The sequence below is a fragment of the Rana temporaria genome, chromosome 3 (genome assembly GCF_905171775.1).
Source record: "Rana temporaria chromosome 3, aRanTem1.1, whole genome shotgun sequence".
Classification (NCBI taxonomy): Eukaryota; Metazoa; Chordata; class Amphibia; order Anura; family Ranidae; genus Rana; species Rana temporaria.
The window spans coordinates 73186237-73213814 of NC_053491.1; the positions used below are offsets into that span (position 1 = coordinate 73186237).

A 27578-nucleotide genomic window follows, 5' to 3' on the forward strand; every position below is an offset into this window, starting at 1 on the left:
TAAATTTCCCCTAAACTGTTTGCTTATTTGCAGACTCCTCCAGGGTTTCCAGCCTGTTGGACATAAATCTCTGCAGCACTAGTGTTCCCGTTGACTTTAGGGCTGTATACAGAGGGTTTCTAGGTTGGGTATATGAATCTATTGAAGTCATAGGGGATGCAGTGTATAGACATGGCCAGAGGCAGCAGAGGAAATTTTCACCCAACTTGTTGGAAACCTTGGGCAAGGACATGGCTCCGCAAAAAACATATGTAAACAGATGAGGGGGTGGATGGAGGAAATCTCAATTTAGCTGGGCGAGGGTGAATTTAAAAATAGTTAAAATAAAAGTACAGCAGACCTTTAAGTGCCAACGTATAAGATTTATTGTATATTTCCATGCACTCCACTCCCACTTTCACACTTTATAAACTATGTTAAAATTGAGTATAACATAGATTTGAACTTCAATAGACAGACAAAGGAATGTAGGAATAATTCCAAAAGAAACACTTCTGGTTCCATAAATTCAAATCCTTACTGTAATATTCAGCATGGTTTTGTGTCTGTTTCAGAAACAAGTGGTGGATATGACCCTGGAAAACTGCAGCATTAGAGATGAAGTGAAAAGCCTAAAACATTCCTATGACGTGTCCTTAGATAAATTAAAGGAAAAACAGAAGCTGCTGGACGCTGCACAAGCAGAAAATCAGCAATTAAAAATCAAGGTAAATGCATACAGTAAACCACAGTCGTACTATGTAGACCAGCCCTTTCTCGACCATTTTACCACAAAGAAACCCTTAAAACTAACGTGCCGTGGGGGACTGTGCCGTGGAGGGGTGAGTTTGGGGGACCGTGCCATGGAGGGGTAAGTGTGGGGGACTGTGCCATGGAGGAGTGAGTATGGCGAGGACCGTGCCATGGAGCGGTGAGTGCGGAGACCGTGCCATGGAGCGATGAGTGCGGGGGGACCATGGATCAGTGAGTGCGGACCTGGGGTGGATTTGTTTGCCACCCCCAAAAAGTTTAGCACCAGCCGCCACGGTGTTATTCCTTGAAAATTATCCTACTCAGTTTAGCTCACTGTTTAATATTAGCGTCTCAGAATCAGGGCTGCCTCAGTTGAGCCCTAAGTCAACAATGCTGTATCATTGAAGGAATGATCTACACATAGGGGGAGATTTACTAAACGTGGTGAACAAAGAATCTGGTACAGCTGTGCATGGTGGACAATCGGCTTCTAAATTCAACTTGTTCAATTAAGCTTTGACAATAAAACCTGGAAGCTGATTGGTTTCTAGGCAGAGCTGCACCAGATTTTGCACTCTCTAGTTTTAGTAAATCTCCCCCATAATAAGACTTTTAGAAAAGACAAAAATTATAAAGAATCTTACAGTGGAATTAAACCATAAACCAAAATAATTGCAGCTTACAATTTCTAGATGTATTATTTATTACAGCCACTTCTATAGATTTACACCAGAGGTGCCCAACCTTTTGAAGAGCAAGGGCCACTTAAGCGACTTGGTAACCTGACATGGGCCACAATGAGCAGAGCGATTCTCTATGGGCCCTCTGATCCAATCCACCCAGATGGAAAGGGACGGATCCCCTTCCATTTTTTTTTTAAGCAGATTGGATTGGAGGTAGGTGGGTGTAAACAGACACAGGTTCGTTTACATCTGCAGCAGGTGAATGGAGGGTCCGATTTGGGTCTGCCTGAAAAACGTGCTGGCTGACCTAATCAGACCAATTGTGTGAAAAGAGCCTAAGGCTGCTTTTACACTTACTGTATTTATTGGCGTATAACACTCACTTTTTTACCCTGAAAATAGAGGCTAAACAGTGCCTGCGTGTTATACGCAGGGGGCTGTGGAAAGTATTTTCCTGAAACTTACCTCTGAAAGTTGGGGTGCGTGTTATACGCCTGTGCGTGTTATACGCCGATAAATACGGTATGTGCTGCTGTTTACCCGCACCGCAGAGCACCTGTGGCTTTCTGCAGGCTAGCTGCACTTTGCCATAGACTTCTATTATATCCTGCATTAACCTACCAGCATTTCTTTGGAATGTGAGAGGAAAACTACACACTTATGCCCCATACACACGATCAGGCTTTAGTCCGACCAAACTCACATCAGAATTCCGAAGGAATTCCATCGGAGGAAAAGAGAACACGTTCATTTTACATGCAAACTCTGATGGAATTCATATGTGATGGGGCATACACACGGTCAGAATTTCGATTTCGAAATTCCGATCGTGTGTACGTGGCATTACAGGGAGAACATGTTCAATCCAGGCAGGTAGTGTTGTGGTTGGGATTTGAACCGGCAACCCTAGTGCTGATAGGCAAAATTGCGAACCACTTGGCAACCCTGCTGCCCGAAGATGTAGTAGCTGGCAAAATCACCAGGTGAAAAAAAAATAAACTAATGCTATTTTTTTATTTATTTTTTCCACCTGTTGATCTGGCCAGTAAGTCTGGTAATTTTCTTTCTTTAACAGACCACACTGTCCGATGTTGAGACAAACCATTTAACACTGACAGGGTGGTGCTTACAATGGTCAATTTTCATTCATTTATATAAAACCTTTATCCCAAAAGGGTTAAAAAAGGGTAAGAAGAAACTGTAGCTGTACCTGCTTATAAAGTGTTGGAGTTCAGCTTTAACTTGCTAGCCAAGTTCATCTAAATCTGCTAGTTTAACATTACACTCTCCCTAGATTTACATTGCTCCTGTCCACTGGTGTCTCCGTTGTTCTCCAGTGGAGTGGAGACACCTTTAGACAGTGCTCTACTGGCTGAAATACCAGGTGAAAATAATGGAAAAGAGGCCTAAAAACAAATGCAGCCACCACATTAACCACTTAAGGACTGCCTCCTGCACATATACGTCGGCAGAATGGCACGGCTGGGCACAGGCATGTACCTGTACGTTGCCTTTAAGAGCACAGCCGTGGGTCGCGTGACCCGGTCTGAAGTGCCGTGACCGCGGGACCCATGGACACGATCACCACCGGTGTCCCGCGATCGGTCCCAGCAGCTGAAGAACGGGGAGAGGTGTGTGTAAACACACCTTCCCCGTTCTTCTGTGTGGCAGTGACATTGATCGTCTGTTCCCTGATATAGGGAACAACGATCAGTGACGTCACGCCTACAGCCACGCCACCCTACAGTAAGAATCACTCCCTTAGGGCACACTTAACCCATTAGCGCCTCCTAGTGGTTTACCCCTTCACTGCCAATGTAATTTTCAAAGTAATCAGTGCATTTTATAGCACTTTTCGCTGTGAAAATAACAGTGGTCCCAAAAATGTGTCAAAAGTGTCCGATGTGTCCGCCATAATGTCGCAGTCATGAAAAAAAGCTGATCGCCACCATTACTAGTAAAAAAAACTATATTAATAAAAATGCCATAAAACTATCCCCTATTTTGAAAACGCTATAACTTTTTGGCAAACCAATCAATAAACACTTTACCAAAAATAAGTAGAAGAATATGTATTGGCCTAAACTGAGGGAAAAAAAAATAAATTTATATATTTTTGGGGGATATTTATTATAGCAAAAAGTAAAAAATATTGTTTTTTTTTCCAAATTGTGGCTCTATTTTTGTTTATAGCGCAAAAAAAAAATAAACGCAGAGGTGATCAAATACCCCCAAAAGAAAGCTCTATTTGTGGGAAAAAAAGGACGCCAATTTTGTTTGGGAGCCACGTTGCACGACCGCGCAATTGTCAGTTAAAGCGACGCAGTACGGAATCGCAAAAAAGGGCAAGGTCCTTAACCTGCATAATGGTCCGGGGCTTAAGTGGTTAAAGGACTAGTAAGCTGCGGAATATACATTTTTTGTTTTGGGGTTTAATGTCACTTTAAATATCTCAAACAAAAAGTTTGTCATTATCCCCACAAGTTTAAAGTTTTCTTATTTATTTTTTATTATTTCAACAGATAGAATCCTCTCATGAAGCCAATGCTAACGTCTTAAGAGAGATGACAAGAAAAGTGTACAGTCAGTATGAACAAAAGCTCCAAGAAGAGGAACTTAAATATAATGCAGATAAAGAAGTTCTTATTGTAAGTTCTTAAACAGCAATGGCTAAATTGCATTTTCAGTTGATTTTATCGCCAAGCACTATACAGAACTGCATGGCGCTGTACAGCAACAACATCCATGAAATGTACTTTTTTATACTTCAAATAAAGTTTGTACAAGAAAAAAAAGAAAGAAAGGGAGCTGTGTGATGCACGGAATCCCGTACCATACTGCCCCCTACTGCAGTCGGAACAGACATCCGCCGGAGAGGTAAATCGTTTCGGCAGCTGTCTGTTCTAGTGTGAATTCACTCCGGTATCAGATATGCATATGCAAAACAAGGTGAAATATTTCAAGGAATAATCAAATAATACGCCACAGTAGCGCACCCATATGGATAACCACATGTAGGGGAAATGCATCGGCGGCTATATCTTCCTGACTCAATGTCCTGATGTTGCCACATGGCCACACCCCTTAGGGCGTCTACCGGATGTGACATTAGGTCATTGAGTCAGGAAGTTATGGTGGCTGCTTTGATCCATAAGTAATGGTGAGACCGCTGAACTGTGACGCCTGGCAGTGATTTTAATATGGGCTTGCTTGTTTTATTGTAAATGTAAGTGCAATTATTTTAAAATAAAAGTGAGTACCTTAAGGTTTTACACCATTGGACACATATTTTCTATTTCCTCTACATGTGGTTATCCATATGAGATCTGTGATTGGCACACCAAGTTTCTTATATCAACATATAAGCGTTATTGGGAAAGAAAAGGGGTCAACATACAACTGCTTTAGAGGATGTACAGCACCAGGCACACATACACACATTTGGTGGGACTCTCCCATAGCCAACTTATTCTGGAAGAAAGTATTCAAATTTCTTTCAACAATATTTAACATAACTTTACTGCCTGATCCAGCTGTAGCACTATTAAACTACAAACCCCAACTTTTGACCCTTCGCCAATTTAGACTACTACTGTTTGTTACAACAGCGACTAAACAATCCATAGCGAAAGCATGGAAAACTAACTCCCTTTGTATACAAAAAGAGTGGCACAAGCCATGGTACACACAAAGACTGAAGCAATTTATTTGGACAAAATCCCCAAATTTGAATCTGTATGGAAACCATGGATAGATCATTTTCTCCCACCAGGTACAAATACGTCATTGATATAAACATTCAATATGATAAATACTGCAATCCTTTTGTTCCATGATTTCTACTATGCCACATGATATTGCTCTCTGGAAATTTCCTATGACTACCCCTTCCCTTTCCCTACATTATTTATAGTATAAATTGGTAAACATGTTCACTTATTTTCTCAGGATACACCAAGCCACATAGCCGGACACTGGCCCTGATTGTAGTCTGTTATCACCCATTACTCCATAATACCTTAAAATAATATTCTATTTTTTCCCCCTTTTTCGTTTATTTGCCAGTCATGAGAATGAATGGCAATACAATCTGCACAAACACTGTGGTAGTGGACATGTGGTGTATGATTTCAAAGCCGGTAGAAGTGGAATACTATTTTATCACACCTTAATGCACTTTATTTTTTTATTTTGGATGGACTTTTTTCACTTGCTGATCTTTCTTTGAGAGAAGATTTTTGATTTAGGATGAGCTCAGGTGTGCTCGCAACCCGCACGTGCAGAGCCCGCCAGGAAATCTGTACTGCACAGCGCTAATCGCAGACAGTGAGACATTTGCTGATCTCTGCAGCTGCGGACTGTCTGTTATTATATGTGTATATAATGGGTACACAGATTTTTTTTTTAATTGTGGTGAGGGGTTGTAAGATGGTGATTTTAGCTCTGTATTGCTATAGAAGAAAAATACATAAGAATAGGTGCAGAACATTCTTTCCTTATAATGGTCACCATATTGATATTCTCTGGAAGTATGCACTCCAACATAATTGGTGTCTTTTGGGATGTAGTGACCACACAATTATTTTTTAATAATTAATTATATACAAGGAGCATGAATAGGAGGCAAAACTATTACAATTTTTACTAGAAAAGCAATTAATGAATAAATATAATACATTTATAAAATTATAATATACAAAGACAGATCTGGAGAGAGAGAGAGAGAGAGAGAGAGAGAGAGAGATGGAAAGATCTAGATATATAGAGATATATAATATAGGGAGAGAGACTATATATATATATATATATATATATATATATATATATATATATATATATATATAATTTATTAGGGCTGTGGAAATTAAAGATTAGTTCCTCGATTAATCATACATTTTTTTGATGGATCCAGAATTTTTTGGTCACTACTAGTGGTGCAACGGATCGTAAATGATCCGTGATCCGAACGGGTCACCATATGCGGATCGGCACAAAACACATGATCCGTGGAGTTCCGCTGCTGTCTCGGCCATAGGAAAGGCCTCGGCTTCAGCATAGCTCCCGGGGCGGCGGCCATCTTGTTCTAGGTGACGTCATCACCCGGCCTCAACTGCTCGTGTTCGGCCGGCTTCTCTGGTAAGACTAAGCAAGCACTAATCTTCCTATACAGTGGGGGAGATGTGGACCATATTACAGTGAGGAGATGTCTGTGGATATTACAGTGAGGGAGATGTCTGTGGATATTACAGTGAGGAGATGTCTGTGAATTACAGTGGGGAGATGTCTGTGGATATTACAGTGGGGGTGATTGTGGATATTACAGTGGGGAGATGTCTGTGGATATTACAGTGGGGAGATGTCTGTGGATATGACAGCGGGGAGATGTCTGTGGATATTACAGTGGGGAAGATGTCTGTGGATATTACAGTGGGGAGATGTCTGTGGATATTACAGTGGGGAGATGTCTGTGGATTACAGTGGGGAGATGTCTGTGGATATTACAGCGGGGGTGATTGTGGATATTACAGTGGGGAGACGTCTGTGGATATTACAGTGGGGACTATATATGGCGGTGATCCGAAAAATGTATGTGCGTTATAATTAATCGAAATTAGTCGATTAAAAAAAAAACATTAATCGAACACGAAAATTTTAATCAGTAACAGCCCTAATATATATATATATATATATATATATATATATATATATATATATATATATATACAGTGCAGACCAAAAGTTTGGACACACCTTCTCATTCAAAGAGTTTTCTTTATTTTCATGACTATGAAAATTGTAGATTCACACTGAAGGCATCAAAACTATGAATGAACACATGTGGAATTATACAGAACAAAAAAGTGTGAAACAACTGAAAATAAATTTCATATTCTAGGTTCTTCAAAGTAGCCACCTTTTGCAGCAGACACATCTCTAGAACTGGTAAGAGGAGACTGTGTGAATCAGGCCTTCATAGTAGAATATCTGCTAGGAAACCACTGCTAAAGAAAGGCAACAACCAGAAGAGACTTGTTTGGGCTAAAGAACACAAGGAATGGACATTAGACCATTGGAAATCTGTGCTTTGTCTGATGAGTCCAAACTTGAGATCTTTGGTTCCAACCCCCGTGTCTGTGCGATGCAGAAAAGGTGAACGGATGAACTCTACATGCCTGGTTCCCACCGTGAAGCATGGAGGAGGAGGTGTGATGGTGCTTTCCTGGTGACACTGTTGGGGATTTATTCAAAATTGAAGGCATACTGAACCAGCATGGCTACGACAGCATCTTGCAGCGGCATGCTATTCCATCCGGTTTGCGTTTAGTTGGACCATCATTTATTTTTCAACAAGACAATGACCCCAAACACACCTCCAGGCTGTGTAAGGGCTATTTGACCAAGAAGGAGAGTGATGGGGTGCTGCACCAGGTGACTACCTCTTGAAGCTCATCAAGAGAATGCCAAGAGTGGACCAAGCAGTAATCAAAGCAAAAGGTGGCTACTTTGAAGAACCTAGAATATGAAATATATTTTTAGTTGTTTTACACTTTTTTGTTATGTATAATTCCACATGTGTTAATTCATAGTTTTGATGCCTTCAGTGTGAGTCATAGTCATGAAAATAAAGAAAACTCTTTGAATGAGAAGGTGTGTCCAAACTTTTGGTCTGTACTGTGTGTGTGTGTATATGTATGTATATATATATGTGTGTGTGTGTATGTATGTATGTATGTATGTATGTATGTATGTATATGTATGTAGCACTACCCCTGAAGGAGCTGCTGGTCTAGATTTGGGCCTGCCGTTACCTTACTGTTCCTTGCGTTCGTCAGGGGTTCTCCTTGAAGAGTTATCCAGAAGAAATGTCTGCACCAACACAAAGTCTCTTTCAAGGGTTTAATTAAACAAACTTTCCAACAGATGCATAGAGGGATGGGGAGGACTCGGGTATCTTGCTTACAGATCACGGATATTCTCCTAGGTCCAGAGGGACAGCCGTCTCAACGCTGGACTCGGCAACCACCAGATAGGCCCACTCTCACTGTCCTAGCAGCCGGTGTGAAGCTCGATCAAACGACAAGTGTCTGCCACAGACTAGGTCAACCCCTCACTGGGTTAGTTTCTGAAGTAAAGAACACAGCTCTCAGTGCCAAGATCTCTCAGGCGCTCCGGCAGCACTGTGTGGTAACTTCGATCTGGATACATCCTCCAATTGAGTCCTCAATTGCTCGGTCCCTTCCATCAGGAAAAGCGACACAGGATTATTCCTGGATCAGTAGGCCCCAGTAACTCCTGGGTCTACATCTCAGTTGCGAGGCCTCAGGCCAACGTGGCCCCGAGGCGGAAATTGCCAACACATTCCTGAGGCCAGGAGGGCCCTCAAGCGAGGATCAGAAGACGAACTCCACAAAATGGTGTCTGCCCATTAAGTACCCTCTCCCAGAATGCACAGCAGGTTCACCACGCCCCTTGGGTTGCTTCTGGGAAAAAGGCACCCAAACATCCAGCCTGCTATCTTTTCAATCCTGACCAACAGTGACAGCGACACCCATCGTCAGGAGGAAAATCATGCAACCAGCTGAACTAAGACAGAGCCTCAATTTAGACACAATCCTTCTGAGCCAACTACTGCCCAGATAACTATAATTTGAATATATAGCACCCACTCATTGGGAGCAGGGTGCTATATATATGTGTGTGTGTGTGTGTGTGTGTGTATATATATATGGTTATAATTATTATTCATTTTAAATATGATTACAACAATATAATAACATATTTACTTTATAATATATTATAAGCATTATATATTTTAATCATTTATATATGAATTACTAAAACATAAATAAATAATTATTACACATTATAATATAGCAAAAAAAAAAAATCAATTAAGAATCTGCAAAATAGAGTGGGTATGGTGAATGACTAGCTTATGTCACCTGGAAATACAGTTGGGGTGCCTCTAAATGCATAATATCAGACCTCAGATCAGCTCTCACCCCATTTTTAGGTTCTTTGCACTCAATCTCTATATATCCGATTCTTGAGTCTGGAAAAAGGTCTGAGGTCTCATTCAATAAAAAGATGTTCACATTTATTCAAAGGCTCAGGCAAAACAGTACATAAAGGCTGTTGAAGACGCCAGTGAGAAGGTCCAAGTAGCAGAATCCAAGATAGAAGAACGCGATGCAAAGATTGCGGAACTTGACAGCTTAGTCCACAGAATGCAGCAGGTACCAGAATGATTCTTTCCTAGTCATCCATACTTTTTATTGGATTTGCATTTACTTTCCATACTGTACATTAATTTAAGTGATATCATATTATACAGAAACATAGTTTTTTTAAATATGATAAAATGTACAAATTCACAGGAAAGGGAACATCTACAAGTGCAATTAACAAGCCATGAAGAGCGAATACAGAGGCTTGATGCTAAAATGGAGATAACCGCATCAGAGAGAGCAAGGTACATAAATATATATATACGTGTCAGAGATTGTTGATCAGCGATTGATGGAAAAAGTAATTCATTTAGCCTTCCCATATTTTACTTATTTCTACTGTCTAAACATAGATCTAGCTTGGTCCAGGGAGCACTTCAGTTCATTTACTAATGAATTTCATGCCACAGATGTTAAAACTTGATCTTATAACTTTTATGCCGCGGACACATGATCGGTCAATCCGATGAGAACGGTCTGATGGACCGTTTTCATCAGACCAAACCGATCGTGTGTAGGTCCCATCGGTTATTTATCCATCGGTTAAAAAATGTGAAACTTGTTTTAAAACTTGTTAAAAATCCACACATGCTCAGAATCAAGTTGACACATACTTGGAAGCATTGAACTTCTTTTTTTTCAGCACGTTGTTGTGTTTTACGTCACCGCGTTCTGACACGATCGTTTTTTTAACTGATGGTGTGTAGGCACGACTGACCATCAGTCAGCTTAATCGTTTAACTGATGGAAGAATCCATCAGACCGTTCTCATTGGATTGACCGATCGTGTGTACGATTTATTAGTGATCAACTTATACTTGAAAATAGTGGCAGAGCTGATGTTTGCGACTTAAAGGGAATATGCAGTCAGGAAAAGGTAATAAAGTGCTAGTGGTATGACATAGCGGGCACCTGCCGGTGACTATACCTAAATCTGGCATGTCTATTTGATCCCCTTATTCTGGGGCTCCCTACAATGTAAATTGCATCCTGGGCCTGTCTCATCTGCCTGTTTTTTTCCCCATTACGTGATGGGTTGCGTCAGAGGCTAATATTAAAAGTATAGGATGCAGTAGATGAGAAGTCCAGACTTGAATATAAAACCTAATGGAAATTTACATTTAGCTTTCTAGAAAAGGTCAATATAACCAATAAGTCCCAGGTATTTTATTTGTTTTATTTTATTTGACTTTTATATTGGACTTTTATTTGGTTTACACTTAATTTTTATGTTCTATGTTGGTGTCTATGTATTTTGAGCTTACTGATTTGTATTCACAGTTATTCATTAGCAGCATTGTCTCCTTATACACTTATATGGTTTATCAATGTGTATGTTTAGCACATTTTAAAGACTGCAGCAGCCTCATTCACCTTTAGAAATGGCAGTTTGCACAAATATTTACTGATTTATTTTTTGTTTTTCCAGTGGTGCAGTGTACTTTATGGAAAATGTGTCTGCTATGTCACTTACCATGGGCATTTTATTACTATTTTCAGGTTTATTAGATTTTTTTTTCTTTTTCAATTTTTTTTTTTTTTTGCTAGTGTTAGTACTGTGGACATTTTCTGCTTCTTATAAAGTTTCCAAAAATGGTTTGATCACTAAAGTATTATTGATGTTGTTTACTACAGTTATTTTAGATGGTGCCAACAATATACATGTTGTATATTTACATCAGTCCTTGCACTCAAAAAGCGTAAAAGTCTGAAGTCCCTATCTCACATGCATGTACACACATACTGAGGGCAATTTAGACAGGAGCCTGGTAACCTACCTGCATACTAGACATGTGCCATTCATTTAGTTCCAAATTAGTTTTTTAACTAATTTACGTAGACAAATTAGAATATCTATAATTTAATAGTTGTTATTATTAGTTAGTTAGTATTTAGAATTTGGGGATTTTCGTTCTTTCAAATTTTTGGATTTTTCTTTCTTATTTTTGGATTTTCGGATTCAAACTGGGGACCCCTGTGCTGCATAGCAGATTTGCATTATTATAAATTGTACCTGCAAAATGTTTCTGTGTGGGTTATCACAGCTTGATACATATCATCATAATTGCAGAGTCCCTGTATCTGATCTTTAGTTGTAAGTGAGTAAGTGAGTGAGAAACTTTTATATAGCGCAACAAATGCGAACTTAATCGCCTCAAGGCGCTTGGCATCCAAAGTTGTACAGGTCTTTCAGAAGAGATGGGTCTTCAGTTTTTTCCTAAAAACCCGATGGTTTTCTTCCAAGCGGATGGTCGTGGGTAGAGCATTCCAGAGCCGTGGTCCTTGGACTGAGAATCTACGTTCTCCCTTAGATTTGTAGTGAGATTTGGGGATTTGGAGAAGGTTTTGGTTGGTTGATCGGAGCACGCGCTGGGTGACGTAGGGTGTACTGTAAAATAAAATTCCTGGCTTTGTTCTTCCAGGACACAGAATTTAGAAGAGGCTGCAACAAGTTTACGAGAGAGAATCAAGCACCTAGATGACATGGTTCACTGCCAACAGAAGAAAGTAAAGCATATGATTGAAGAGGTGAGGTTCGCTAATCTTTTAATAGAAGAGCTCATTTAAATGATATTTCTCTTCTTTTGTCTACAAAGCCACATGGCATGGAACCGTGGTACAGAACTGCCCCCCCCCCCCACCACCATCACCAAAAAAGCATGCACCAAATACTAGCAATATTATGACAAATGTACCTCTGGCTTTGCCCTGCACTGCAACACCATGTTCTGGGAACCCTCATCCTAAGACAGCACCTGACTCCTGCTCCAATAAGCCAGAATCCCAACATCCTGGCACTCACTATTTTGCATCTCCCGTAATTGTACACTACAGTGCCTAATGTGCATCAGGCAGTGTTACAAAAGTAAAAGAAATATATTTTGTCAGAAAAGCCATTTTGAGTCTCTTCAGGCAAACAATTAACCATGATGGCAAAACATGTTTTTTTTTTTTTTTTTTTTTTTTAAGTCAAAGTTCTGCTTTAACATCATGGATACCTAAAAAGTTGCTTTATAAAGGATTGGAAGTAACGGTTTCTAAAACTCTTGTTCATAAATCAGCTAGAAAGTTGCTATTCGCTCTTCCTTAAAGTGGTTATGAACCTCAGACATTAAATACAAACAAGGCATATCCCTCTATAGTGTGGCATTTCTGTCTGCTGCCTATATCACAGCTTTGTTTTTGATTTTCAAAAAAAGTGATGTTTTCAAGCTTATTTTTTTGGTTGTGCACCAGTGGCGGATGCTCCATTAGGGGCGCAGACCCCTAATCCATGCGTCCAGCCCCTAATCTCCATGCAGGGCGCAGGACATGTGGATTTTAATGTTGTGTATTTTGATTAAATGATTAAAGCCTGAAGCTCTAATTGGCTTAAAATAAGGTGGGCTGGGGGCGCAGGGTACTGAGCCCATCCAGTTGTGTGACATTAGCAAATTCATATTCGCTAATGTTTTCCTGCTTCTCCTCCTGGCCAATCAGAAAGCAGGTCCTGAGTCCCTATTGGCCAAGGAGTCCTAAGACCCACTTCCTGTATGGCCGGGAGGAGAAGCGAGGGCCCCATGTTCCCTCAGATTCGGTGACCTGTCACCAGCTGGAGCGAGGAGCAGCGGGCGGAGGGGCAACAACAGCCACTTCTGGGATCCAGCACCGTCTCGTCATTGGAAGGTAAGGCGTGGATCGTCGCCTCCCTGTCCAACCCATCGGGGAGGTGGGTTGTTTTCCACCCCCCTAAAATATTTAGCACCAGCTGCCATGGCTGTGCATGCTCCCAATCCTCCGCTAAGGCACCTCACTGGTACTATTGTAGAGCAAGCAGTGCCTGTTATGTCTGGGCACATTGTGTAGGTTCACATACACTAGGGTGCAAGGGGAGCATGGAGAACATACTTAACCACCCTGGAGCAGGAAGTCTGAGAATAGCAGAAAAAAAGCTTGCATTTGAGAGTTGAAATGGAAGGATGACAGAGCCAGAAGGTACATTTGTAATTATATTTAAACATGTAGGATTTATTTTATTTTATAGTTTAGTAAGACTATAACTTGCACATTGAAAGCTGACCCTATTTAATATACGAGTTCATTAGTTACATAGTTAATCTGGTTGAAAAAAAGACACTATTCAGTTCAACCAACATATGAAAAAAAAACAAAAAACAACAACAATATATTAAATGTTTTACATAAAATAGTATAAATACCTGACTCAACCCTAAGGCCCCGTACACACGTCCGAGAAACTCGATGGGCAAAACACATTGTTTTGCTTGTCGAGTTCCTTGTGAAGCTGCCGAGGATCTCGGCGAGCCAAGTTTCCCCGTTGACTAACGAGGAAATAGAGAACATGTTCTCTATTTGGCCCGACGAGATCCTCGTCGCTTTCCTCGGTCGAAAGTGTACACACGGCCGGGGTTTCTCGGCAGAATACGGCTCCGATCGAGTTTCTGGCTGAATTCTGCCGAGAAACTCGGTCGTGTGTACGGGGCCTTATACTTAAGTCTAGTACACTCTGGAAGAATGTGGGGCGGCACTGGCCAGTTTAATGTGTGTACTGCAGCCGGTTGGACTTCTGTCGATGGGGCATGACCAAAAAAGGCATGTCGATTTGGCTCCTGATCAGTGCTCTTAGCCAATGGCTGAGAGCGAGCATCCCCCTGTCAGAACACAATAACACAGCAGGGGAGATCGCTGTATTAATATCGGATTGTTAGTACAGCGGCTCCTCCAGAGCTGTCCGTTTTTTTTGTTCAGCCCTGCTGGGTTGAATGAAAAAAACAAAAACGAATAGAGTGTAGTAGGCTTTACAGGCCAATGGAGCTGGTTATATGCTCTGATAAGGCAATGTATAAAGTAAAATACAGAATTGATACTGAAAACTGATTTTCTATTTAATGCAGATTGAGCTTCTAAGGAAAAAGGTCCACTACAAAGACTTGCTTATTCAACAGCTGCTGGAAAGGATAGCACTTTTGGAAGGAGAGGTATGACGTAAAATCAGTTTTTCCTGTTTTGTTTATAAATGACTCAGTGGTAAACTGGCCACAATGAAGAACCTCTGGCCTATTTGAAGATGACTTCACTTGCAGACCAATAGCAGTCATTTGTAGCTTCTTAGTGTGTCACATAAATAGGCTTTATTATGGTCTATTTGCTTTGGATAAGGTTAGGCTTCATGGTGTTTTTCTGGTCATTACTACTACAGTTTTGGGACTATTCTCTCAAATTAGCAGCAGTGTTGTAATGCGTGACAAGTATAAGCTGGTGTACAGTGCTGCCTTTGTTTGACTGAATAACTATACACCTCCCTTTCTTGAAGTGTAGCGACGGAAGTCTTTTATTGGGGCTGTTTTAGTATATACTGCTGATAAAGATGTATTTATAGTGACTCATGTTATAAAGCATTGTCTAGTTTTCAGATTTTTAATTTTAACCTGTACATTTAGTATTAATCACACAACACTAGTGCAGTTTCGAACAAAAGAAAAAAATATATATTATATGCACCAAGGCATGTTTGATAAAATAAAACCGTGAATGCAGGCTTAAAACTGTTCTGATGCAATTTTACGGTCTTTTTTAGAATAATGAATTACAAGACAAGATGGAGTATTTAATGGCAAATCAGCCAAAGGAAACACCGGAGACCAAAGATGCAGAGACATCCTGTGATCTCCAACCGAGGTAAACAATAATTTATTTTCGGTAGTGGTAGAGAAAATTGGTCAAGAAATCGATATTGTAGAGATCAAAACCAAAGGGGTGGCCATTATTGACGAGTCCATTATGCAAGGTAAGAGGTATCCCAGGTTGCTTGGTAACTAGGACAATCACAGTGGGATTAGGACTGGCCATGGGTGGATTGTTTTCTGTTCATTCAGCCAGTGGGCTGAACAAAAATAAAAGATGAACGGATTCTTCCATCCACACAATTAAGGTGGATAAATAAATTCCCACTGAGACATTGTATTCTCACTGCTGTCAGAATACACCAGGGATCCTCAAACTACAGCCCCCCAGCTGTTGCGGAACTACACATCCCATGAGGCATTGTAAAACTTTGACATTCACAGACATGACTAGGCATGATGGGAATTGTAGTTCCTGGACAACTGAAGGGCCATAGTTTGAAGACCCATGGAATACACTGACCAGCAGCAGTTGCTGACTTAGAACATTTTTCTAACAAGCTCATTGGACAATGTTCATTAGATCGGCTTTCATTCAAGCAGGAGCAGCCACACATGGTTCAGCAAGGACCGACTGAATTTTGATCCATCTATGTTCAGCTTGTCCTGTCCCTTTAAGGCAGATCCTGCTGGTGGAAAACAGCAGGAAACAATGAAGGTTGAAGCCCAAGTTGTTGGGCATGTGCTCAGTGTGTTATCCCAAATCCAATTGTAGCGTTATTTCAGAACCTGAGCAACCTTGTGATCTGAGTATGTGAGGTAGTGTTCCTTTGAGAGCTCTGAAAGGGTTTAACTGAATGTACAGTATCTCACAAAAGTGAGTACACCCCTCACATTTTTATAAATATTTTATTATATGTTTTCATGTGACAACACTGAAGAAATGACATTTTGCTACAATGTAAAGTAGTGAGTGTACAGCTTGTATAACAGTGTAAATTTGCTATCCCCTCAAAATAACTCAACATACAGCCATTAATGTCTAAACCGCTGGCAACAAAAGTGAGTACACCCTTAAGTGAAAATGAAATTTTGGGCCCAATTTGGACAATATTTTGTGTGGGCACCATTATTTTCCAGCACTGCCTTAACCCTCTTGGGCATGGAGTTCACCAGAGCTTCACAGATTGCCACTGGAGTCCTCTTCCACTGCTCCATGACAACATCACAGAGCTGGTGGATGTTAGGGACTTTGCGCTATTCCACCTTTCCTCTGATGATGCCCCACAGATGCTCAATAGGGCTTAGATCTGGAGACATGATTGTTCAGTCAACCATCTTTACCCTAAGCTTCTTTAACAAGGCAGTGGTCATCTTGGAGATGTGTTTGGGGTCGTTATCATCTTGGAATACTGCCCTGCAGCTCAGTCTCCGAAGGGAGGGGATCATGCTCTGCTTCAGTATGTCACAGTACATGTTGGCATTCATGGTTTTCTCAATGAACTGTAGCTCCCTGGTGCCGGCAGCACTCATGCAGCCCCAGACCATGACACTCCCACCACCATGCTAGACTACAGGCAAGACTCGCTTGTCTTTGTACTTCTCACCTGGTTGCACACGCTTGACACCATCTGAACCAAATAAGTGTATCTTGGTCTCATCAGACCACAGGACAAAAAATATAAATGTGGGGGATGTACTCACTTTTGTGAGATACTGTATGAATGGTAATCTGTACTGCCAAAAACAAAGAAATGTAGCCCCTGTGACAATGGAACCCAGGACATAGTGGGGGAGATTTACTAAAACTGGTGCACACAGAAAATACAGTAATGCAGCTGTGCATAGTAACCAATCTGCTTCTATGTTTTATTGTCAAAGCTTAAAGGGGTTGTAAAGCTTCGCTATTTTTCACCTTAATGCATCCTATGCATTAAGTTGAAAAAACATCTGATGCTTCCCGCCCCCCAGCCCCCCGTCGTGAATGCGCTGGCTTCTCGGCTCTTCATTGGATGATTGATAGCAGCACAGCCATTGGCTCCCGCTGCTGTCAATCAAATCCAATGACGCGACGTGGCGGGCCGAGTGATACAGTCGGCAGCTCTGGCCGTTGACTGTATCACGGGAGTGCGCCTGCAAGCTAACCCCCTTGGGAAAGCGCTTCCCGAAGGGGGTTTAGCTCTTGCGGGGAAGAAGCTGAGACAGCTGCTGAGGGACCCTCAGAAGACGAGGATCTGGGCCACTCTGTGCAAAACAAGCTGCACAGTGGAGGGAAGTATGACATGTTTGTTATTTTAAAAAATAAATAAAATAAACCTTTACAACCCCTTTAATTAAATAAGCTTAAGTTAGACGCTGATTGGTTACTGTGCACCAGTTTTCGTTAATCTCCACCACTATGTCCTGGGGTCCATTGTCACAGGGGCTAAAAGTCAGGATTTGTCTTTGGCAGCAAAGATGACCATTCATTCATTTATTTGAACTCTTTCATAGCTCCCTGAGGAACACTACCCTAACTTTCCCTGGACGATACAAAGACAGCAATAAACGCCTAAAAGGGATCCCGAGCACTCGCCACTTTCCAGAACTAATACATGTTTTGGCTTTAGATACACTTCAAGTGTTTATTGCATGTTTTTTTCCCCTTGGGGCTCTTAAGCCTCGTACACACGACCGAGAATCTCATGAGGAAAAACCTGACGTTTTTCCTGACGAGATTCTTGGCAAGAAACTCTTGCCGCCCGAGTGTACAGACTTTCATTTCAAAAGAACCGCGGTTCTCTTGAAAGGAAAGAACGCAGTGACGTCATCGCGTACAACGAGCATGCACTCGTCATATTCGATGCTGTCGCAGCCATCTTGCTTCACCCTACCTATGCCGTGGAAGCTACTGTGCATGCGTCAAAGTCATTTCGAGCATGCGCGGGTTTCCACGGGGACAGGCAAGTATCCACAACCTCAGGTTTCTCGTCGGGAAACAGGCCGACAAGAATCTCGACGAGAAAAAAGAGAGCAGGTACTCTTTTTTTTTTTTTTTCTCGTCAAGATTCTGGCCAGATTTCCTGAAGAGAAACCTGAAAGCCTTGTACACACGAACGGTAATCTCGACAAGAAGCAGTTATCTTGCTGGTTTTTGCAGAGAAAACCGGTCGTGTGTACGAGGCTTTACTGTTGCATGGTTGCAGATTAATTCAGATTCCATAAAAAAATCTTTAAAGCTTAACTGCACTTTTGTTGAGAAAAAATAATCCACTAAGGGTGATCTATGTACATTGCAAGGATTTTAACAACATTTGCTGCAGATTCCTAAATTTTTGTTATTCTGAAGAAATCACTGTTTGTTGCTCTGTGCCCCTGTGCCAAGTGAGTCTAATGGGAGTGGTTTCATAATTATCAATGCAGCAGCTGCAGGGTACTAATGAGGAAGCTGTTGGGCCTCCATCCCTTAAGACGTGTTCCTATTGGGAGTATCTCACCAAAAATGTCATTTTTGTTGCGGGATGCCTGAAATCTGATTTGTATCTTAGTGCAGACTTCTGGGAAACTCCATGAGCCAATCACACAAGCAGAAATTGATGTTTCTGGGGGCGTTCTGTACACATTCTGTGTACAGAACACCTCCAGGTAACCATATTGCATTGCATTTTCAGAAAATTACAGTGGCTGCAGATTGAAAAGGAAAGATATTTTTAATAGCATTCAATTACAATATGACTTGTCAATAAAGTTATTGTGTTGTATCATGGCACAGAGTGGTAACTGTGGATACAACATATATAAAAAAGTGCCATGTCCTATAATGACTTGTGTCGCAATTGAATACACTATATTATTTTTTGGTAACTTTGTTATTTTTTCCCCACAAAAGTGGCATTGCCCTTTAAGTAATACTTGAACTACATACCATCTAGTGCTTATTTACCAGAAGCATACCGGAAATTCTTGCTTGGCAGTAAAAATCCATCCATCGATGTGTTTTTATCTTGTTTTGTTGTCACATGGACAGTCACAATAATTGTTCTAGTAGTCATGACTGCCGGTAGCCCGTATTGACATACATGCTTAACCTGAAAAACATGTGGACTATTCCCGTGTATATCATGCTGACATAAAGCCTCAAATTTTGAAACAAACTGGACTTACCAGCTTTTGAAATCTACCAAAGCGTGTTTCCTTTTGGATTGCATTCCTTTCTACACAATGATATGTGTTGGTTATTACAAACCTCTCATCTGCCTATGTAAATAGGTTTAAAATAGCCATTGTTTTATTTAAATTTAGTATTGCCAGTGATGCATTTGTGTAGAACGCAGGAAGAGGCGTGAACATTTGCAAACGCCCTGAAAAAACTATATTACTAAACAACATATACATGTAAAATAGACTTTGTGCATAATACTATACTTAAAAGGTTTTATAACTTCTATGTCTGTTTGTTGGATCTCACAACCCATGATCCTTTGGACCGAATATTTTAACATTTTTGCTTTATTCCTAATTCCATTTTTATTCTTTTTTTTTTAAAGAGAGTAACATTAGAAGGATATGATACAAATATGGTAGCACACTGAATATATAATAATATATATATAAAAAATGTCAGTGTAGTATGACAATAAAACGAAGGCGAAGACGCATACACTATATATCATATATATATATATATATATAGATAGATAGATAGATAGATAGATAGATAGATAGATAGATAGATAGATAGATAGATAGATCTCATTTGTCATCCTAAGAAAGTCATGAAAAACAATAGAAAGAATTATTTAAAAACAATGGTTAAGTCTGGGTATCATGTCCAAACCCTCTGGGAAGGAACAGAATGCAAATTTGAAGTCCTACAGGGGTAATGCATATAAAAAAGATTGACATTCATCAGCTGAGCAAAGAGAGGAAAATGTCAAGAAGATGTTACATCCCATGTCTAATAGTTTCTAAGGGCCAGATTCACGTAGAATCGTGGCGGCGTAACGTATCGTATATATACGTTACACCGCCGCAAGTCTGCCTGATTCACAAAGCACTTGCGATGAAAACTACGCCAATGCGGGCCAATTCAAATGGGCGTGTGCCATTTAAATTAGGCACGCTCCCGCGCCGGACCTACTGCGCATGCTCAGTTTCGCAATTCCCGTCGTGCTTTGCGCGCCGTGATGTCATTTTTTCAAACGGCGACGCGCGTAGCGTACTTCTGTATTCCCGGACGTGTTTTACGCAAACGACGTTAAATTTTAAATTTCGACGCGGGAACGACGGCCATACTTTGGACAGCAATACGATTGCTGACTAAAGTTAGGGCACCCAAAACGACAACTAAATTTGCGACGGGAAACTAGACTAGCGGTGACGTAGCGAATGTGAAAATCCATCGTGGATCGCCGTAACTCCTAATTTGCATACCCGACGCTGGTTTACGACGCAAACTCCCCCCAGCGGCGGCCGCGGTACTGCATCCTAAGATCCGTCAGTGTAAAACAATTATCTATGCATATCTATGCGTAACTGATTCTATGAATCAGTCGCATAGATAGAAACAGAGATACGACGGCGTATCAGGAGATACGCCGTCGTATCCCCTTTGTGAATCTGGCCCATAGTATCCTTTATTTTGGTTGTTAGCTGTTCAATCTGTCTTTTCGCTATGGAGTCTAGGAGCTGCACCTGAGAAGGGGCATTATGGGATCTCCAATGTACAGAGATGAGTCTCCTAGCGGCAATCAGGATATGTATCATCAAATGTTTAAAATGTTTGGAGATACTTGAGAAAGGCAACAAGTAAACAGTGAATATTTGAATATTCAATTGGAAAAGGAGACACTTGGTAGACCGTTCTGAGCCTTGAGCCTTCTAAACAATTCAGCTGATTTAGTGCATTGAGCCAAGAAGGTAATTGCATATGATACCGGTCAAGGGATGGTTCAGTCACCCAAACCGTGGTGTTTGGCCTATGGATGGGCTATGGCCACCGATTTGGTACATGGTTCCAGAACACATGAAGCGTGGGTGAACCACAACTTCACAACAAAATGCCCACTAGATGCTTCTTTGCAGTTCTGCACCACTGTGAGTCCAAACTTAAATAGTTAGTTCACCTTTACCAGAAAATAACCTATGCAAGTGTTTGTGTCTGTATATAAAAACAAACTGTGCAGCTGTGAATAAAGTTGGGTAATGCCCTTGCTATAGGTGTAGGCCATTTACGCATAGAGAAAACCTTGCAACTACACTAAGAGCCCTTTCACATTGAGCTGCGTGCCGTGTATCGGTAAAGCGCCGCTAGCATTAGTGACGATTTATCGTCGTTTTAGCAGCGCTATTCGGTCGCTGGCGGGCACTTTTAACCCCGCTAGCGGCCGAAGAAATGGTTAAATGCACCCTAATCAGAAGACCTTTTTTGGTCATGTCCCTTCGACAGGCTTCTGTTGGGCTGGCTGCCCAGCACACGGACCGAATGTCGTCCGGTTTCTATTGAACTGGCTGATGCCGCCCAACATTCAACTGCGTGTACTAGACTTTAGTCAAACTTCTAGATTGTCATATATTGGTCAGCCCAGGTACAATAAAATATGGTACCACTACCCTGCTGAAGTGCTCTTAGTTATAACTAGTTCTTTGATACAGGGGATAATTCATAAAATCTGGAGGACAAGAACAGAGCTGTCAAACTGAAATTCATAGCCCTGTAAGCTTTTAGGGCTCGTTTACACCATAATCCCTACATTCAGTGTTCACTTCTGCATGGACAAATGCAGTGTGTTTTTATCGTGTTTACAGGTATTTTTAAAGAAAAACTTGTTTAAAAAAATGCAGAATTCTGTACTTTTGTAAAAACACACATATATGCACCACAATAGTGTAAACTAGGCTCATTGAATGAATGAATGAATGAAAACTTATATAGCGCGGCACATGCGAACTGAATCGCCTCTGGGCACTAGTTGTTGCTGTCTTTCCAGAGCATCAGAAAAGCAGAGTTTTGACCTGTCTTCTGAAGGTCAGGTGGTTTTCCTCCAACCGAATGCTGGTTGGCAAAGCGTTCCATAGTCTAGGACCTTGTACCGCAAACCTTCTTTCTCCCTTGGATTTGTATCTGGCTTTGGGTATCTGGACCAGATTTTGGTCGGTGGATCGCAATACGCAATTGGCGTTGTGGCCTTTTATCTTTTCGCATAGATATTGCGGAGCCTTCCCATGGATGCACTTAGGTGTCAGACAGAGTGCTTTAAAAGCGATCCTGTCCTTTACTGGCAACCAGTGAAGGGTTCTCAGCGAAGGTGAGATTGATTCCCATGGTTTTTTCCCAGTCACAAGTCTGGCAGCCGTATTCTGGACGACTTGCAGACGAGAGATTTGGTACTTTGGGAGTCCGAGGTACAGGGCATTTGCATAGTCCAGTCTGGAGTTCACAATTGTTCCCACCACGACTGCTACGTCTTCTTTAGGAATAAATGGAATCAGTCTGCGTAGTAGGCGCAGCAGATGGTGAGATCCGCTGACTACTGACCCTATTTGTGCGTCCATTGTCATGTAGGTGTCGAAGATGACACCGAGACTTTTGACTTTGGAGCTAGGGGTGATGGATTTGCCCAGAATGGGCGGCGGTATCCAGGTTGTTGCTAGTTGATTCTTCCGACTGGCGTGAAACAGAAGAAGTTCTGTTTTAGAACTATTGAGTTTGAGATAACTCTTTGTCATCCAGTTTTCTATTGAAGAGAGACATTTCTCTAAACTGGCATGATGATCATTTTTGTTGCAGATGCGAAAATACAATTGCGTATCGTCTGCATATGAGTGATATAGTAGTTTTTCGTTACTAATGATTTCAAAAAGAGGGCGAAGATAGATATTGAAAAGCACCGGTGACAGGGGAGATCCTTGAGGGACTCCACATGACACCGTGCGCTTTTCAGAAGTGAAAGGTCCCAATTTTACTGTTTGTGAACGGTTTTCTAAAAAGGAGGAAAACCAAGGTAAGTCATCTTCTGCGACTCTGGCTACCTCGGCCAGCCGAGTCAGTAACAGTTTGTGGTCTACCGTGTCGAAGGCTGCGCTAAGGTCTAACAGAACCAGGAGACAAGATTCTCCTTCGTCTGCGGCTTCAAGGGCGTCGTCCCATATTTTGAGCAATGCTGTCTCCGTCCCGTGTCCGGGACGGAAACCTGATTGAAATGGGTCAAGTAGATTGTAGGTATCCAGATGCTGTTGCAGCTGTTGTACCACTACTTTCTCCATTACCTTGGAGAGAGCGTTGAGGGCTGTTATGGGACGGCGATGAGTTGGGTCCTTGGGGTCCAGGGTAGGTTTCTTCAAGATGGGCTGGATTGTGCCCTCTTTCAGCTGGGAGGGCACTATGCCTTCCTTAAATGACTTATTTATAAGCTGCGTGATGGATGGCGCCAGGATGTCGGCACATTCCTTCAGCAGTTTAGTAGGGATGGTATCATTGGGTGCTGTGCTGTTTCGCAGAGCACCGATGACATTTTTTGTGACATCGATGGAGATGGGGTTCAGAGTGAACTTTGCTGGTTGTAGAGCATTTCTTTGGGTGCTATGTAAGGGATCGAGGGGGGGGTTGAAGGGGGTATTGTTTTGATGGATGCTTTCCCGGATTTTCTCAATTTTATTGATGAAGAAATGCGACAATTCATTGCAGAATTCCTGGGTGTCTGAATTGGGGGCTTCAAGGCACCCTGGATTCATGGTCTGAGTGACCAGCTTGAAGAGTTCGCGGGGGCAGTTTTGGGCGCTGTCAATAGCCTTAGAAAAATATTTCTTGGCCTTGAAAATTTCTTTATGGTATTTTCTTGTTATTTCCTTGTAGATGATGAGGTTCATCTCTGTAGCGCTTCTTTTCCAGGCGGCTTCCGCCCTTCTGCGCTCTTGCTTCAGCACTGCCAGCTGGTTGTTGAACCAGCTGGATTTATTTTTCCGAATGTGGGCTTTGCGTTTTGGTGCTACTAAGTCAGCTGACTGTAGTAGGGCTGTATTTATGGCCTCTAGTGTTTCAGAGGCAGTTAGGAGTGGTTGTATTGTTTTTATTTTATTTCCTAAGGTATGCTTGAAGAGTTCCGAGTGGAGCTTCTTCTGAGATCTAGTCCAGTGTGTTGTCACCGGCTTAGGTGTTATCATAAATGGGGGAGTTTTGGAAATTATGAATTTGATTGCATGGTGATCTGTCCATGGCAATGGTTCATTTTCCAAAATACTTATTTCCAGATCTTGTCTGAAAATTAGGTCAAGTGTGTGACCTGAAGCATGCGTGGGCCCGCGTACTAGTTGCTGTAGCCCAAATCCTTCCAGGTGGTCAATGCAAGCATCGGCCACGGGATCCTGTGAGGAATTGGCCCAGAGATTGAAATCCCCGAGCAGCAAAAGATGAAATACATTAATTTTTCTTGTATATGCTCGTTTACTATGTTTAAAAATAGCCTCACCTGCATCTGATGTAAATAAGCTTGGTTACACCACAATCCTCACATTTTCGATGTGCGTTTTTTTCATGTGTGATTACATGCATTCGCAATACGTTTTTATGCATACATAGGTTTGCAGTGTCTTGAAAAAAAACAAAAATCTTAAAAAGTTTTTGCATTGCGTGTGTATACATGTGCGTGCATTTGCAGTGCATTTACGTGTGCATGCAGTGCCTTCTGTTCAAAATGCAGCATGCCCTACTTTTTTAAAAGCACTGCAATGACATAAACTAGGCTCTTTTGAAATACATTCTTTTTTTTTTGTGCATTTGCGTTTGTACTGCGTTCATACTGCATTTCAAACACACCCAACATCATTTGGTATATCAGAGCTATTTTTAAACAACTAAATCCAATTACAGCAATGTTCTGTATTTGTAAATGTTTCATTTAAAGCCAATCATTAATACTTTTATCCTCTTTAGTGTACCTGTGAGCATACCAAAAACTCCTACAGCGCCAATCACTGCAGAGTAAGTTTATACATTTTTATATATAAGATAATAGCAGTGTTACCTTCAGAATGTGACATCCCTGTCTTGTCTTTCCACCTCCACCAATCACTGAACACTTTACATTCATTGAGAAAGTGCATGGCGCCTGTGCCGAGCAACTGACCCCCTGTGTTCAGAATGCAGTCAGGCAGTTGCTCGGCGCAGGACATGAAAGCAAATGGAGATCACTGGAGTACCTGTGTTTAATTCATTGGTTTCCAGATTCCAGGGGCATCACCCAGGTGCGATATACACATAGTTACATTGGTCCAAGCTGTATGTACAAATATCCATACCTGGATGGCTAGCTGAATATTTTACATGCCATGGCCTTGGCTTTTTTTTTTACACTCTTTTTTTCTTTTACCTAACTTTAATGTCTGGCAGAAATAAAACCATGCAAATCTGTACCAGTCCAAAATGCATCTTCGTTGTATTAAGGAATCCCACAGTGACCATAAAATACAGAACAATCTATTGTTTCCTATTGGCACTGCTTAGCATTGGATAGAGTATGGGATTAGGTGGTCCATTGTGTTTTTATCGTATGGCTATTTTGAAAAATTAATAACACATTTAAAAAAAGAAAAACATGATTCTGATTGTTAATTATTCTTCCCATGTAGTGTATCCATGAACACACCAGCAAGTACAAGCAATTCAGAGTAAGTTTATTTTTATAAATAAAAAAGGTGTCTATAGTTTTCAGATGCAAAAACGTATATATTTGGCTTAACAGCGGAGTATAATTTGTTTTCAGTAAGCACACATTTTACATTTTTAATTGTTAGGTTTTTACCTTCATTTTTTATTAGATTTTTTTAAATATAATTACAAACTTGTTCTTCCATATTTTTGTTATTGCGCTGAATAAACAGAACAGCCACTAGGGGCTGCACTCAGTGATGCAGTACAGTTACTTGGTTTCTTCCGCTTGCCTGTTGAGATAAGATATTGACCACTTAGTGAGTCAGATGACACTCTGGGGTTGATTTACTAAAGGCAAATAGACTGTGCTCTATGCTTAAAGTGGAGGTTCACCCAAAAAATCAATTTTTAACATTAGATTGGGCCTAATTTACGGGAAGCAGAATCGGGTGTTTTGTTTAAAATCAATGCAGTACTTACCGTTTTAGAGATAGCTGTTCTCCGTGGCTTCCGGGTATGGGCTGCGATACTGGGCGTTCCTATTTGATTGACAGCCTTCCGACCGTCACATACAGCGCGTCACCAGTTTCCGAATATAGCCGAACGTCGGTGTGCAGGCGCCGTATAGAGCCGCACCGACGTTCGGCAACTCGTGACGCACTGTATGCGACCGTCGGAAGGCTGTCAATCAAATAGGAACGCCCAGTCCCGAAGATCATACCCGGAAGCGGCGGAGAACATCTATCTCTAAAACGGTAAGTACTGCATTGATTTTAAACAAAACACCCGATTCTGCTTCCCGTAATTAGGCCCAATCTAATGTTAAAAAAAAAAAATTCGGGTGAACTCCCGCTTTAATAAACAAGATAAAGCTTCACTTTGCACAGACTACCCAATCACATACAAGGAAATATAAAAAAAATATGAATTTTTGTTTGTACATGAATGGATGATGGAGATCAGCAGAGCTTCCACTCATTTACTAAGTTATGGAGCAACTGCACTTGCAAAGTGCACAGTCTATTTGCTTTTAGTACATTCCCTGTGAGAATGAGTGGTAAAGCTCAACCACTGTCCTTATGTATATACAGTGTGTGTGTGTATGTGTGTGTGTGTGTGTGTGTGTGTGTGTGTGTGTGTATATATATATATATATATATATATATATATATATAATATATTATTCAAAGTTTTTTTTAAAATAATAACTCTCATTTATATTTATTAGCCATACAGTTTTTTTTTAAATAAAGCTATAGTTGTACAGGTTACCTAAAAATTGTAAAGTCAGTACAAAAAAGGATAAAAATTGTATACTTGTAAGAGGACAAAAGAAAACTTCACTAGTGGTACTTCAGTGTAATTCATCATATACTTATTCAGTGCGTTCTAGTATACTAGGTATCATGCATATTCACTAAGGTCTGGTTCACACCTATGCATTTTTGGTGCGCTTTTAGTTTTGCAGAAACACACTACAGTCTGTTTTTTAACATGGTTTCCTATGGATGTAGTTCACATCTGTGCATTTTTTTTTTATGAAAAGGGCCAGGGACTTTTTTCTGGTTTTTGGTTCCATAGGCTTGAATGGATCAAAAATGTTTATTGAAAAACGCAAAATGCACCTGGAATATGCACACTGCAACCTGCATAGGTGTGAGTCAGGCTTTAAACTCCGTGAAGA

The 27578-nt window shown here is 41.1% G+C and overlaps 1 protein-coding gene across 4 annotated transcripts in view; it reads left to right on the plus strand.

The window, feature by feature from the left end:
• The window catches only part of GCOM1 (GCOM1, MYZAP-POLR2M combined locus), a 220859-nt gene that overhangs the window by 126235 nt on the left and 67046 nt on the right, over window positions 1–27578 (plus strand). For 3 of the 4 annotated variants that reach the window (XM_040342753.1, XM_040342755.1, XM_040342754.1), the window contains 9 exons: window positions 555–707; window positions 3938–4063; window positions 9524–9652; window positions 9794–9888; window positions 12067–12172; window positions 14539–14622; window positions 15222–15322; window positions 25178–25225; window positions 25873–25911. In XM_040342753.1, the coding sequence (XP_040198687.1) occupies window positions 555–707; window positions 3938–4063; window positions 9524–9652; window positions 9794–9888; window positions 12067–12172; window positions 14539–14622; window positions 15222–15322; window positions 25178–25225; window positions 25873–25911 (881 nt within the window). The remainder of the gene's footprint in view (window positions 1–554; window positions 708–3937; window positions 4064–9523; window positions 9653–9793; window positions 9889–12066; window positions 12173–14538; window positions 14623–15221; window positions 15323–25177; window positions 25226–25872; window positions 25912–27578) is intronic. The other variant, XM_040342756.1, reaches the window with a different exon arrangement.